This window comes from Protopterus annectens, chromosome 10.part0 (assembly GCF_019279795.1).
Source record: "Protopterus annectens isolate FY-2018-M chromosome 10.part0, PAN1.0, whole genome shotgun sequence".
NCBI lineage: Eukaryota > Metazoa > Chordata > Ceratodontiformes > Protopteridae > Protopterus > Protopterus annectens.
Window position 1 is genome coordinate 59,727,557 of NC_056744.1, and position 16,191 is coordinate 59,743,747.

At 44.1% G+C, this 16,191-nt stretch overlaps 1 protein-coding gene across 1 annotated transcript in view; it reads right to left on the reverse strand.

The window, feature by feature from the left end:
- Positions 1–16,191, reverse strand: part of MYH10 (myosin heavy chain 10) — a 2,709,460-nt gene that overhangs the window by 1,387,974 nt on the left and 1,305,295 nt on the right. The window contains exon 16 of the mRNA XM_044086713.1: positions 4,913–5,106. Within this exon, the coding sequence (XP_043942648.1) occupies positions 4,913–5,106 (194 nt within the window). The remainder of the gene's footprint in view (positions 1–4,912; positions 5,107–16,191) is intronic.

Sequence of the window (16,191 nt, forward strand, 5' to 3'; positions counted from 1 at the left end):
ATCGAATATTTGATGTGCCACTGACAGATTCAGGGACCACTCGTGTCTGAGTTTCTCAGCTAACACGTTGGAACTGCCAGAGATGTGTGTTGCAAGAAGAAAGCACCTGGAAGACATCGCCCATTCCTACACTCTCATGACCTCTCTGCACAGGGGATAAGAACATGTTCCCCCCTGCTTGTTTATGTACCAGACCACTGTCATGTTGTCCATTTGAATTGCTATAATCCCGAGAAAGAGACACTCCTGAAAGGCTTGCAACGTTAGGACTGCTCTCACCTCCAAGACATTTATGTGGAACTTGATCTCTACAGGGGACCACGTGCCTTGAACCATCTTTCCCCGAAAATGCCCCTCCTCTCACCTCAACAGAGAGGTGTCCGCGGTCACCATGGCCTTGAGTTGGGGAAGACAAAAGGGTCCATCTAGGATCAGATCCTGGGTTTTAAGCCAAGCAAGGTGGTGGTTCTGCACACTTGAGAAATTCTGATGGTCACAGGTTCCACTGCAGGACCTGCATGTGATATCTGGCAAGAGGCACTAGCTGTATAGCAGCCGCCAATGAACCTAGTACCTGCAAGATTAAGTGGGCCTTGGGATGATCGAGCATCAGCAACTGATGGACCTGGTCCCGAATTATTTGAACTCTGCAGGGAGGGAGTGCTACAGTCTCTGACGCCATGTCTAGAAGAACCCCAATAAGCTCTAGGTTCTGACATGGGGCAAGACTTGACTTGGAGAGGTTGACTGTGATGCCAAGATCGTGAAAGAGGTGGAGGGTTTAGTCGGAGGCCACAGACAGTTAATGCGTCATGGGGGCCATGAGAAGCCAATCGTCCAAGTATGGGAAAACCTGGAATCCTTGCAATCAGAGATGAGCTGCTATCACTGCCATGCATTTGGTAAACACCCGGGGGGGGGGGGGGGGCTGTGATGAGTTCAAAGGGCAGCGCTCTAAACTGATAGCGATTGGCCCCTAACCAAAAGCGCAGGTATCTCCTGGAGCACCTGTCAATTTTGATATGATAGTACACATCCTTGAGATCCACTAAGCACATCCAATCGTCCTTGTGCAGAAGAGACTGAATGAACTCTACAGTGACCATCCGAAACTTGGACTTCTTAACTGGCAGGCTAAGCTTGCTGAGGTCCAAAATGGGACGCAAGGTCCCTGGTCTTTTTCGGCACCAAAAAGGAGCAAGTTCCAGAGTCTCACCCTGTTGGGACCTCTTGAATGGCCCATTTCAGAAGACAGTCTTGGACCTCGAAATGGGCCAACTCCCTTTGGCAGGGTGGAATGTCTGGGAGAGATTTTGGAATTGGAGGAGGCAGAAAAAAGGGTATGAAATAACTCCTGGAAATGATCTTTAATACCCACTGACTTAAGGTGATATTGGTCCAGGCTAGTGGGTGAAGGGAGAGTCGTCCCCTGACTGCCTCCAGGGCAGGATAGCTGGGCAGTGCTTCAGGAGTGCTGAGTGGGCTTCTCCGAAAATGGTTCCCGGAAGCCCTGGTTCTGCAGACCTCTCTGCCTCTGGGGCAGTATCTGCCATTGAATCCCCTACCCCGGCCAGTAGAAGAGGATTCCTGTGGAGCATCCTGGAAGTTTCTTACTGCCCCTGTAATTCTTGGAAAAGGATTGTTGGGGAGTAGAGAACTTGATCCCTACTGTGGACAGTCTCTTCCCTTCCTGCTTGCTGTGGGTCAATGTCTCTGATGGAGGGCCAAACAAGGTAGATCCATCAAAGGGGGCATTAGTAAAAGACACCTTAAAGGACTCTGCAAACCCACAAAAGTGAAGCCATGCATGCCATCTAATGGCAATGCCTGCGCCCACCGCTCAAGAGGTGGCCTCCGCTGCATGAAGCTCATTGAAGCATTAGCCAGGGAAGTTAGAATGGATAACTTCAGAGACACCAATTTAAGACTCTCTGGAGGCAGCAACTCTGAAAGGGAGGTGGTGAATTTAGAGACCAAATCCCTTTGAAGCCAGTTAAAATGTGCCATGTAGTTGGCTGGTCTCAGGCAAACATGCACTTTCCAAAGCAGTCAATCAGCCAAGACTCCCTGTTTGGAAGATGAATCGTGGAGCTCTGTTTGGCAAGCTCCTTCTATGTAGCTCCAGCCACCACAATGGCATCAATGGGGACATCCTTACTCCAAAAAGTTTATCCTTTGAGGACTAAGAAAATTGTCAGCCTTTTTGGGAACTGGTTCCACTGTGTCTGGTTCCTTCAACACCCTGTCGGCAATGAGTTCTAAGAGTTCATCAGCAGGAGGGGACACCCAGGTAGAAGATGGGCCTGTCCCAAAGGCCTTCAGGAACACAGATTCCTCTGAAGACAGGGTGGGGGAAGAGCAACAGCCTCTGCTTTAGAATCTTGAGGATGTCCCCAAAGGACACTTCCTCAGATGGGAGTCTGGAGGATCTGTCGCCCTCCTCAAAATCCATGTCCTCAGTGAGGGACTCTCTAGGAGAGTCCAGGTGACTCTTCTTGCATGCCCTCTTCTGAGGGGCCTCCTCCATGGTGGGCTCTGGGGAGGATTCAGAGGTGGGGACCATAAGTGGGGTAATGCCCATCTGAAGGCACTCATGGGAGGGCTGACCCTGGAAAGATGATGAGGGCTCACTGCCCAAATATGAAAGGGGTTGGGGAGGATCTAGAGAGAAAGGAGATGTAACTTGCCCAGCTGAAGAAGGTCCTCTGTACTGCCTGGAAGGCCAAGGGACTGGACGAGGCTCCCCTCTCCGCTCCCATGGCTGCAGCCATCCAGGAAGGAGGGACCCGACACAGCACAGATGCCTCCAGACAATATCGGCCCAGAGCTATCCAGCATGGAGGCTCCCAAGGGGAGGGAGCGGTCCAAAAACTCCGGGCCTGACCCCATCCCTCCTGGAACCAGCATAGACCTCACTGGGCTGAGGAGCAGCTAGTTCCAAGGGAAGCAGAACACAGCCCGGCAGGGACCCAGATGCTATTGGAAAGGGAGGGACACCCAACACCATCGGGCTCTCACAGGGAATACTCCGATCTTGATGATACAAACCCGGGTGGGTCAGGTGAGGAGAGTGAAGTCCTGCGGATAGGGAAGATCCCCTGGGCAACTAAGCCAGGGATGGCAACAAGCCCAATTCGATTTATGACTTGAGAAAACTCAACATCCTATCCATATCTGTGGGGAGTAGACTTCTGTAGGACTTGGAGGATACCTAAGAATGTCCTGACCTGGCCAGACACCCCGACAGAGTCCTGCAGTCTTGGAAGGGAGACAGATTCCTATGCCTTGGATCCGAACTCCTGGACTTCAAGGGGGAGCTGTCAATGATCATCAGATCATATATAACCTTCGATCAGAAGACCTGGACAGATCCGATGGTTTAGTTGGTGCTGAAAACTGATCCGACAGATCGTTCTGATCCAAAGGTGGCTTGCACAGAGTTGGATTCAAGGGCCTCCAAGGCTCTCTGAGCGGAACAGCCCGGATCCAAAGTCAAAGAAGCTGGGGTCAGATCAGGGGATCTGCGATCAGAGAACCTCAGCTTTTTTGAATGGGAATCCCTCGAAGAAGAGGTCTTTCTTTTGGGATCTGCAGGAGGCTTACAGGGGAGCTGGAGGCTAGAGACCCCCCCCCTTTAGCAAATCCCTTTAAAAGGAGCTTATTCCTGCGATCTATGAGAGCCCTGGGGTTGAATGAGGCACAAGTGTCGCATTCAACCTCCAGGTGACTCTCTCAAAGGCAATAAACACATTTCTTGTGTGAGTCAGAATGAGACATTTTCTGACTGCACGAGGAGCATCTTTCAAAGCCAGGAGACTTCTCAGACATTTAAGAAAATAAAGCACACACATCTGAATATTTACATTCTCTATGGGAAGGGGAAGATAGAAAAACTACTTTACTGGCAGAAAGTGAGCTAAGTGAGGGACAGCTAAGGTAAAAAAACGATGGAGAAACACTACCGAAGGCCCAGAAAGAAAAGGGGGGAACCCACTGAAAAAGACATATAAAGCTACAGGGAGGGGAGGGGAGGAAAAATGAATTAATCACACTGAAGGAAAGGGCACACTAAAGCTATAATAACAAGGGAAAGAAACCCCAAAAGAAAAAGGCATTTTACACTTATCTGAAGTGAAGTCGCTTGAGGTGTAGGATACATGTCTAAGCTTTTCCACGGCAAATGAGATCTGAGGCTTCTAGGTCAGCCAGGGATTATGGGAAGGGGAGGAACTTGAGCTCTGACTCAGTCCTTCAGTTGCCAGCTCGGATCAGAGGTCGGATCAAAGAACCAGCCATGATGAATAATGACAGACGGCATCAGATCAGGAAATTTCTGAAATCATTCAAGAGGCAATGGCTTGACGAGTAAACAAGACTTTCCAAGACGGTTTCTGGCATGGCTTATACAAAATACACAATCTACTATAAAAATCCAGCGACAAAACCAGCAAGATTCATCTATTCAAATAGTGCCTGGATTTCCATTTCTGATGCAAGAAGAATTTAAGACAGTGTCTCAAAAAAGCCACCAAAAAGGAAAGGCTGTTCTGCACTATGAGAACGGTCACAGAGATGCATCACTGCCTGTGCTAGTGGTGCTGATAAAAAAAAAAAAAAAAACATCTAAATTCACATGCAACTACTATAAAAAAAGACACCCTGACAGCAAAGTATCATGCTACGTTAATATATATAAGGCCAACACATACGATTATCAAAACTCAAGACACTGGCATCTTGAAAGTACATGCCTGTGTGTTGGTGGTGGGGTTGAGGGCTACCAAAGATTCACCAGCAGCTTAATAACTATTCCAGCATTTCTATACATGTGCTGATCAAAATCTCTCCAAAAAGAAATGCTACAAATTTTCATGTTTCAAAAAGCTGTTCAAAATGATACTGGCTTACATACCCTTTTTTCATGATTTGGAATTATGCAGCGTACAAAATTTGGGTTTGTGTTACGAAGAGTTGCCATAAGCTTGGTAAGCGACTCCTTGTACAGCTGCCCCACAGTGCGGAACATACCCTTCTTGGTCTTGTAAGCTGCTCCAAATGCAGTCTCGTTCATTCCAGCCACCTGATCCAGTCCTACAATACGATCCACTGGAAGCAACAAAAGGTGCACATATTCCATGTCAGTTAACCACCACACTTAAGAAAAGGCAACTACTTCTACGACTGCTTCTGCTACCCACTCGGATATCCCAGGCTTGGCTAGTCTCTCCAATATTAAATGCCACAAGAGTCTTGAACTTATTTTCTATGGTAACAAAACAGTTGCAGTCAAGTGTCTCCATGGAAAAAAAAACAATATAAAATCTTATTGTGTGCATTACAGCAGAAGGTGAAAATGATGTACCAATCATTAAAGCTGTGAAAGGATAATGATTCAATCTTACACAGTGAAGTGTGAAGTATTACACATGTAAACAAATGCGTTCACATGATCCATGCTAACCTTACCACTCTGAGGCTTAATGGATACACTGCCACCTCTAGTTGTACAAAAATATGTTGTAACAGAAGTCAACACAAAACTTTTCACTTCAGCATTTATTATCAAGGCATCACCAGCATTGTTCAACAAAATATGCACTAACTAATCATACAAATAATTATGACATAATTACAATGACATGTAAAATAAATGCAAGGAAAAAAATGTGAAATGTTTCAGAGATGGGTGTCAATATCAATAAGCTCCAAGCAGTGGGCAGAATCAATTTGTAAATGTACTACATTTGCATATAGTAGAAAAAAAATTAAAATTATAGACTATAAAATACTGACAATTAGAAATGATTTTTTAATTTATTCAAATTTATGAAACTAGGCTTTAGATTTCAGGAATCCGTAGGCATAAAGTGTTATCAGTTATGCCCAGTAAACTGTAAAGGTAGACATGGTTATGGCAGTAGCATGGAGAGGAGTATAAATGATGCTGATCTTGTTATTCTTGAGTATGATTAACATGGGAATAAATCAACAGGTGCAAACGGAGCAACACAAAAAGATGCATACCCTGTATGACAGAAAAATGAAAAAAATCGACTACTAACATTTGCAAAGTACCGTCAAAAATCTTTAACTGGCTCTCACAAAAGTAAAACAAACGAGTTTTACAGAAAACTGTTTTCATCCCCTGCCTGTGTGCAGTTTTTTTTTTTTTTTTTTGCGCTCAAGTAGATTAAAGTATCTAGGAATAGGTGGGGTCTGTCTTAAGAATATTTTGGTAACTAGCAGAGGTGAGAATACCTCATATGCCTGTTTTTTGCTGGTCTTGTAAACATCAAACTGCCCTCTCTCTGTTGTCAAACACCCCATTCTTTTCACCAGTAGACGAGACCTGCAATGCATATGCTCCATTCAGGGCTAGGATTTTAGCAATGGAACACTCATTCATCCAAGGCCGCTGTAGTTTACAGCTTTAAGACCCTCACCCCTATTTCATGTTCAGAACTGCCCCAGGGTTCAACAAACATAGGCATCAACAAGGGTGTGTCACTCACTTCTGCAGTCCTGTGGTTCTTGTCTTCACTGGGGATTCTACAAAGAGATTCTACATCTACCCTGGAGAGATAAGACAAAGATGGGTCACTCCAGCCCCCAGGAGCAAGTCACTTAAACCTCTATTCAAACTTGGGTCACTAAAGTCAGTCAGGATTCTACGTCTCCAAGACAATGGGGCTGGCACGTTATGTCATCTTTAGTTCCACAGAGAACATTACTAGAATAGCAAGAGATAAGTGGAAATCTAAGCATGCTACTAACTCCTTACTCATCACTACAAGCTCAAGAAGAACAAATGTTAGATGGAATTCATTTGAACTAATTTCATGTGAGCACACTAAAACAGCTAATGCTACAAAAAAAGTCTTCTCAGACAAATGTTTCCTGGTATTAAAAATGACAGATATATTACTATGGAGGACTTCGGACATAACTGGCTGAATAACTACAAAACCTTACTGAGCAAGGCTATTACCTTTTACAACTGAGGCCACATTAGTGAATCTACCAGGCCTAACTTGGTCTATGAAAATAGCTCACTTTTAGATGCCTTCCTTACCAATAACATCTCGGAAAAAGTCCACTCATATTCCTTAAGAGTCCTCTGTCCATTCTCTACATTATGGTCCTGTAAGATGAGTAAATGGAAGCCTGTCTATTGTAAGCGAGGAAAAGTACAGTTTTGTACCTACCATAAATGTAGATGTCTGAGAGGAATGCATCTGCAGTCTTTACAAATGGGTTGTCCTGTCGTCAGGCAGCCCTTGATCGGCAGATTCCAAAGTCTGGGTCTGGCTTGGCTGGTGTCGCACTTCACCCGACGTCATTGCGGCAGTTATTTGGGTATAAAGGCATCAGCCGCCGCCATTTTCCTCAGTGTTTCTTGCCCCAGATGCCAGGTGCCCTCTTGGATGGCTAAATTTGGATAAATGCCAAAGTTTCCAAATAGTAGAGAGCAAACACATAAATAAGCATGTATGTACATATATACAAACAAATACACCATAATAGATCCCCGCCAAGCTAGCTGAAGATTGGCAAATACCCTAGGAGTACCTCAGAGGGGAAGGAGGGTGGGTAATCCTGACTGCAGATGCATTCCTCTCGGACATCTACATTTATGGTAGGTACAAAACTGTACTATGTCCTTCAAGGATGCATCTGCAGTCCTTACAAATGGGTAGAATACCATAGCTAAACTAGGGGAGGAGGAAATGAGAAGAGATTATGGTGTAGTTAGGATCCCTTGCAAAACAGCAGTGGCAAAGCCAGCGGGATCTAGAGTATAGAGGTAAGTTATAATGCTTGGCAAATGTATGCACGGAGGTCCAAGTAGCAGCCTCTATAATGTCCTTGGTAGCCACTCCTCGTAAGAAAGCTGTGGTAGTGGCTGTAGCCCTTGTGGAGTGAGGCCTGATGTTCTCTGGAGTTTTCTTTCCATGGTAGGAGTAACAAAATCTAATGCAATTTCCTATCCATTTGGAGATTGTCTGTTTAGAAATTGGTTTTCCTTCTTTTCCTGCTGCATATGCTACCAGAAGCTGGTCAGTTTTTCTATTGATTTTGTCCTGCCCAGGTAGTAGCGTAATTGTCTGTGTACATCCAAGGTATGTAAGAGCCTTTCTCCCCTGTTCTGTGGGTTGGGGAAGAATGTAGGTAGGTGGATAGCCTGATTTAAAGATACTCTGGATACCACCTTAGGCATAAATGTAGGATTTGTTCTCATGGACACTCTATCTTGATGGAAGATTAGGAAGGGTTGCACTGCCATTAATGCCTGTAGTTCAGAGACCCTTCTTGCTGAAGTTATTGCCAGCAGGAAAGCAGTCTTCCAGGATAAGTACTGTAATTCTGCTGTTGCTGCTGGTTCGAAAGGGGGAAGAGTCAGTTTTTCTAGCACAAAGTTCAAGTCCCATGTGGGCAATGGAGGTTTCCTGGGAGGTTTTACCTTTTTGATTCCTCTCAGAAACTGTCTGAGCAGAGGATGCGAGAAGACAGGAGGATCCAAGTTGTACTCTGCTGAAATAGCTGATGCATGTATCTTGATGGAGGAATAGGACAGGCCTGTATGGAAGAGCTCCGCCAAGTACTCCAGGATGTTGGCTATGTTCACCAGTGTCACATCTTGCCCCTTTGCAGTACTCCAGATGAGATATCTTTTCCATTTTGCTGCATAATTCTTCCTTGTTGAAGGTCTACGAGCCTCCAGGATTATGTCTTTAACCCTTTGGGATAAATTTGGGTTAATTGCTGTTATGTAATGTTCCAGGCAGTTAGCTGCGGAGTTTTAAGTTTGGATGCAGAATGTTGTAGTTGTTCTGTGTCAGCAGTAATGGGATCAGGGGCAGTGTCCATATTTGTCCCAGGACATGCTCCTCAGAAGTGGATACCAATGTTGTCTTGGCCAGTCTGGGGCTATCAGAATGATCCTCGGACGTTCCTCTTTGATCTTGAGAAGCACCTTGTGCATCAAAGGTAGTGGTGGGAATGCATGCTGTCAGGCTTTTCCAACTGAAGGATAGGAGTCCACCTTCCAAGCAAGTGGGTGGTAGGTCCTTGTGCAGAATTTCTTCAACTGGTGATTGAAAGGGATGCAAACAAGTCTATTTGTGGTAATCCCCATTCTCTTGTGATGGTTTTGAAGATGTCCGGATGCAGCATCCATTCGTGGGCATCTGTTGTAGTTCTGCTTAATATGTCTGCTAGAATGTTTTCCTTCCCTGGTACATAAATTGCCTGTAACTGAATGTTGTAGCTCAGAGCCACATCCCATAGGTCCAGTGCCAACCGGCATAGAGGGTATGAGTGGTGTGCCTCCCTGTTTGTTGATGTACCACATAACTGTGGTGTTGTCTGTCCTTATCATCAATTGGCCTTCTTGGAGAAAAGGTCTGAATGCCTGGATTGCCAATTTTACTGCCATCATTTCTTTTAGATTTATGTGCAGATGCAGCTGGTCTTGAGTCCATAGGCCTTGAAAGCACTTGCCCATCATGTGTGCCCCCAACCAAGATCTGAGGCATCTGTCGTGATGGTTTGTCTTGGATGACTTTTGCAGAAGGGCAGCCCTGTGTTGGATTGACAGGCCTGAGCCCACCATAAGAACTCTTGCTTCAGGCATGGGATCATTGGAATTTTGGTTTCTAGGCTGTGCTTGTGCTGAGACCACAAATTCTTTAGGTACCACTGTAGCTTTCTCATATGCAGCCTGGCATGAGGTACCAGTATTATGCAGGATGTCATGAAGCCTAGAGCTTGTAGCACTTTTCTTGCAGTTAGGTGGCTCTGCTTTGTTAATTCCAAGTAGAGAGGAAGTTGCTCTTTCTTTTCTGCAGTTAGAAATGCCATTTGTTTTGATGTGTCCAGTTCTGCACCCAGAAAGGTTATTCGTTGGGATGGAAACAGCCCTGACTTTTTTGTATTGACTGTATATCCCAGGGCTTGCAGCAGGTAGATGACTCTTTGTAAATCTTCTGTGAGTTTGTTTTTGTTGTCCGCTTGTATCAGGCAGTCGTCCAGGTAGGGATAGATTTGAATTCCCTGAAGTCTGCAATGAGCGATTACTGATGCCAGGCATTTTGTGAACACTCTAGTAGATAAGCCAAAGGGCAATGCTGAGAATTGATAATGCTCTGATCCTGCAAGAAATCTGAGGTAACTTCTGCAAATTGGTCTTATGGGGACGTGCAGGTATGCCTCCTTGAGATCTAGAGTTACAAGCCAAGACTCCTTGCCCAGCATGGGAAGAAGCTACTGTAGGGTCAGCATTTTGAATTTTGGGACAATGAGGAAAGTGTTTAAAGCGGACAGGTCTAGAATAGGTCTCCATTTGTTTTCTTTTCTTGGTACCAGGAAGAGCCTGGAGTAAAATCCCTTCCCTTGCTCCATAAATGGTACCTTTTCCACAGCTCTCATTCTTAATAATTGAGATATTTGTTTTAGAGCTTCTGCCCTTTGAGAAGGTGGTAGGTTTGGCATTCCTCTCTTTCCTGGGAGTGTATGGAAATGGAACCTGTAACCTTTGTCTATAGTCTGCAAAATCCATTTTTCTCTTGTAATGCAGTGCCAGTTTCTTGAAAATAATGTTAGCTTTCCGCCTAAGGGTGCTTCTAGTTGTTCCCTGGTAAAGTCACTGTGATTGAGTTGTTGTAGTGGTGGTGGCTGTATCCGTGCCTCGTTGGTTGTTGCCCTGCCACTGGCGACCCCTGTAGGCACCTTTGGATTGGTTTCTGCCTCTAGAGCCTATTCCTGCCTCTTTGTGCGAGTCCGGAAAGGACCAATTCTTGGAGGCCAGTTCCTACTAAACCTTGGAGGTTGAACTTGTAAGAAATCTTTCACTGTTTGCACAGATTTTGCTTTCTCTTCCATCTTTTAGTACCTGCTGTGGGGCACCAAATAAATTGACCTTGTCCATAGGTGCATCCAAAAGCTTAGATTTGACATGGTCTGGTAATGCCTGTTCTTTCAACCATGCATGCCTCCTGATAACTGTGCCAGTCATGGCTGATCTAAAGGAAGCCTCCAGTGCATCATAGCCACATTTTAAAGAATGGTTACTAACCTGCTGTATGTTATATAACATTTCCTGAACATACTTTTTATCTATAGATTCTTCTGAGGACAGCTTTGTAGTCAACTGGTTAAGCATAAACTCTTGATATTGAATCATATGAAATTGGTAGTTCAAAGCTCTAGCTGACAAAGTAGCAGAGGTGTAAACTTTTTACCCCATCTCTAAGGACCTGGAATCGCTTTCAGAGGGAGGGTTTTACAGCTTTAGGGCCCTGGGAGATAGTCTCTGGATCTGCAAAAGGAGCCTTATATAAGTGGTGATGAGTGTCCGGGACCCTGTAGTACCTATCGGGCTTAGCAGGGGCCGGAGGTAAAGTAACGGGAGCAGTGCAAACATCATTAAATGCATCATCAACAACAGATAGGACTGGAGGTATAGCTAAAGGCCTATGCTGTGGCAAGTGTAGAAAGGTCCTAAGCCTTTTCTAGAATCTGAGAAATCTTGGCCCTGCCACTGAAATTGTTCCCTCATAGCATGCAAGGTTTCCCCAAAGGAAAATTCCTCAGGAGGAGAGGCTGAAGGGATGGACTCCTCAGCATCAGAGTCTTCGTAAGGAGAATAAGAAGCCTCAGGAGGGTCTGTATGATCTGAGTCATCAGAGGAATCATCTGTGGCTACTGGCTCAGGGGCTCTGCTCTAGGCCTTTTCTGGAGGAGAGAGGCCCTGTCTGGATGTGGCTGGACTATTAAAGAGATGAGATCCTCTGCCAAAAGCATATGGGAGCTGGTGCTGGGCCTGTGAGAGGGGGCTTGGCAGGCACAGGTTTTGATGCTTTGGCTGCCTTAGCCCTGGCAATAGCTGGAGGAGGCCTAGCAGCTCCACGTGCAGGGTAGAAATATCTAGGGAATGGTGTCTGATAAATCCTGTGAAATCGCAACAGAAGGTTGGATTTCCTACCATGATAGAAGAGGTCTCGGTAGAAAAGAACCGCTTGCTCGTCCTTTTCTTTCTTGGTTATTTGCGAGTCGGAGGATCCGCATAATGTAGGCAAAATCGAGCCAAAATCTGTTCAGCAAAGTCCGGCGCAGGCAAGACAAGCTGCTGGTCTGGGCCTAAACAATGTATGCAATAGGGAAATCTTTATGAGGTATTTGTTTCCCACAAGATAAACAATTATTAACTTTCTCTGACATCGGCTGAGGTAAGAAAGAGTCAGCTTTATAGAAGTCTTCGGTAGTATTCGGTAGTAGTAATCTCTGGATCTGACCGACCGAACAGCTTCTGCTTGGTGCCAGCAAGAAAGACCGAGGAAAATGGCGTTGGCTGATGCCTTTATAGGGTGAAGTCCAGACTCAGACTTTGGAATCCGGCCGACCGAAGGGCTGCCTGACGACAAGACAACCCATTTGTAAAGACTGCAGATGCATCCTTGAAGGACATCTGCTTAAACCTGGAGCTTGACAATCTCAAGTAGAATTATACTTAAAGGGAGATTTATAACTGCTGTGTGTTTTCAAAAATGTTGAAGACAAGCTATTCTTATACAAATGGAGAAAAAGCAGTGGAGGAGAAAATGTCCATGGATCTGCCCCATATAAAAGCTACAGTTAAGGAAAGAGAAAGAATGGCAGTCTTACAAAGGTATCACCACCTCCAACATTAAATCTGAAGGAGGACTGTCCCATTGCCACCTACAGTAGAAAAAAATCTTATTTTGTTCTGTACTACCATAACCATTTTGTAGGATTTCTGGGGGATCTTCTGGGCATTTCCTGTACAGTTTGGTCAGTGACATTAAAAACTACAGAGTAGTACATAATCCCTTTCATTAAAATGGCAATCAATATTACCCTTCGAAGAACATAAACCCTCCTGGTTCAGCATCTACACTTTTTTACTTTGGAAAGACAGAGACAAGCCCTGATCCATGTTTAAACCAGTTGTTCATCACAGCCATTAACCCTACCCCACTTCAAACGTGCGACCATATTCCCATTATACAAACATCCCAATTCTCCCACTTCACAGTATTACAGATTCAAATTCTAGCCATAATATAGCAGCAAAAATGTTGCAAATGCATGTCTGCTTCCAAATACAGTTTTCTGATAATATGCAACAGACTTCATAAAGGCTTTAATTTATGTATTTGCTTTGTTTACAGGGGAAGTCAGACTGGGCAAATCCCATTTTCAGAATAGGCCTGGGAAGAAAAGCTACAGTAGATGCATTTAAATTAATCAGAGCAAAAAAAAGTTATGTACTTACCATAACATTCCATCTGTGTTGTCCACTTTCATTCTTCCTTAAATGAGGAGTTTGTATTCGATCCCTCAGATCTGATTCATCCATTGCTAAAGCTAGTGGCAACAAAAAACTCTCCCTTAACCATAATGCACCTACCCCTAAGGTACCTCAGATCTTGTTTGCTGATTTTTTTTTTGCCAGAAAGGAAATATTTACTACGCATAGATAAAGAAAGGTGAAAAATTGCATGCAGTCAGTACATAAAAAAGAATATCTGGAGATCAATACAAAGGACAGTGAGGCCCCTTAAAAGTTCATACTTCCAAAAGTTTTCAAAGGATGGGGTTGGTGGGCGTGGAGTTGAAGAATGAAAATGGATAACACAGACATTATGGTAAATGCATAAAATCTTTATCTGATGTCAATTTTCATTCTGTTCTCAACTGATGTGACAGAGTCCCCAGCTGCCTAAAATCCCGGGTGAACTCAAGGAAGTTCCTGACCACAGTTGAACCAATGATACTTTACCTCTGGAGACCAGATCCAGTTTGTAAGGAATAACAATGATATGGGAAAGTAGCCCAAGTAGCTGCTGCACATGTCATCCATGGACGTCCTGGAAAAAAAAACTGAAGATGTTGCTATGTATCTAGTTGAATGAGCTCATACTGGTTGTGGTAAGGTAACACCCAAGTTTTTATAAATGAAATATAGTCAGTTAGCTATCTGGCTAAAGTTACTTTGGCAACTGCTTTTCCCAACTTCAAGTCCACAAAGGAAACAAACTGGTCTGCTTTTCTTCCGTCTTCTGTTCTATGCAGGTAAAAACAGAATTGTGAACATCTAGTAAATACATATATATATATATATATATATATAGAGAGAGAGAGAGAGAGAGAGTAATGTATTCGCCTTTGTTAGTAAATTTGGGGAAGAAAACTGTCACATTAATGGACTAACTGATATTGATTCTGACACCACCTTGGGAAGAAAGGATGCATTGGTTCGTAATGTAACAAGTATGGTGGTTTTGAAGACAATGCTTGAATTTCTGAAATTTGTCAAGCAAATGTAATGGCTACTAGTTTTCCAAGCAAGATATTTAAGGTCACACACAGCTGCTGGTTCAAAGGGGGAATGTACAAGTGCCTCCAGTACCAGATTGGGTTCCTACTGGGGAGTGGAGTCTTTAAAAGGAGGTCTGAGGAGTAGAGCGCCTCTCAAGAAAGCTCTGCACAACTTATGTAAAAGTTTGACATTGTTGCTAACTGAACTTTTAAGGGTTGAGGAACTAGTTCCTTCTTTAAAAAGTAGGACCAAAAAACTCAAGGATGTTAAGTACTGGAGCTGAAAAAGGTTCAGCCTGATTCTGATATGCCCAGTACACAAATCTTTTCCATTTACTGTAATAGAGTTTACGTGTTAAAGGTTTATGTGAAGATAAAAGTATGTCGGACAGGGGAAGAGCATAGGTCATCTGGCTATTAATGGAATTGCAGAAGTCAGGCCATCAGCCTGAATTTTGATAAATAAGAATTTTAACAATCAAATAAATCAATCAGTTCTTAATTGTTTGATAGCTAATTATTCTGTTTAGGCATGTATAAAAGTGGATTACTGTGATGTTTAAACTTGTCTGAAGAAGTCTGGTGATGGTCACCAGACGAAAGCACTTACCAGTGTTTAAATAAATAGTTTGGCTGAATTCTTGGCTTCCAGCCTTGTGTGCTTTACTTGGACTGTTTGGTTTACTTTCTTATTTTGATATGTCTGGATGGATCATGCCTGATGGGTAAGACAGGAGTTCTGGAGTCAGATCCAGATCCCAAGGTTGGTTAAGTGATGCCAAAGGAAGGGGAACTAAATTTTGAGGCCAGTAAAGTCCAATGAAGATAACTTTGTTCTTCAACATGGGAGCTTTCAGTAGGAATTTCAGAATTAGCGGGATTGGTGGCTAGGCATATAGTAGTACGGGGAGCCAATTGTGAAGTAGGGCATCCCTTGGTGATTCTCCCCTGTGGGGGGATTAGGACAAAGTAGCTGCACCATTGATTGTTTAGGGGAGAAGCAAAAGGATCACGCAGCAAGGCTCGCCCCACTGACTCAAAATCACTTCAGTCACACTCTTGACAGAACTTTTGTGAGGTAGAAGAATGCACCTGCTCAGCTTTGTCTGCTATCCCACTGGACTTGCCCGGAATGTGTGTTGCTGTGAGAAACTAGATGGATGAGATCATCCATTGGCGCACACTGAGTGCTTCAAGACACAAGGGGTAAGATACGGTCCCCTCTGTTTGTTGATGTACCAAACAACTGACATACTGTCCGTTTGAATTGCAACTGTCCCCAAAGGGAGAGTATTCTGAAGGGCCTGCAATGTTAAGTACTGCTCTCATCTCTAGGACACCGATATACAAAACTGGCCTCTTTGGGTAGACCAAGTGCCTTGGACTGTTTTCCACAGAAAATGCCCCAGCCCCACCCGAGCTGGGAAGCATCTGTGGTCACTATGGCCTTGGGCTGAAGAGGAATGAACGGATGGGCCTTTTAGAACCTGATCTGACTGAATTCACCACCATAGATTTGTCTTGCATATGTGACTGATTTGTACCAGAGTTGACATGAGTTAGTAAAGTATCGACCATTGTGTTGCTAGCATCCAGTGTAGAATCCTCCTATAAAATCTGGTTAAAGATACTAGTTTTATTGTCGCCGACATTGATCCTAGAGCATGAAGGACCAAGTGGTCTGAAATCTTGGTACTGCAGATTATTTTTCTGACCTGTGATCTTACAATCTGAACCCCTGGAGGCAGTGAAGTCATAATTAACTGTGCTGAAAAGTGTTCCTATGAATTTTAAACTATGAGTTGGTTCCAGTTGAAGCTTGTCTGCAGAGCCTGATTTCATCCTTTATTA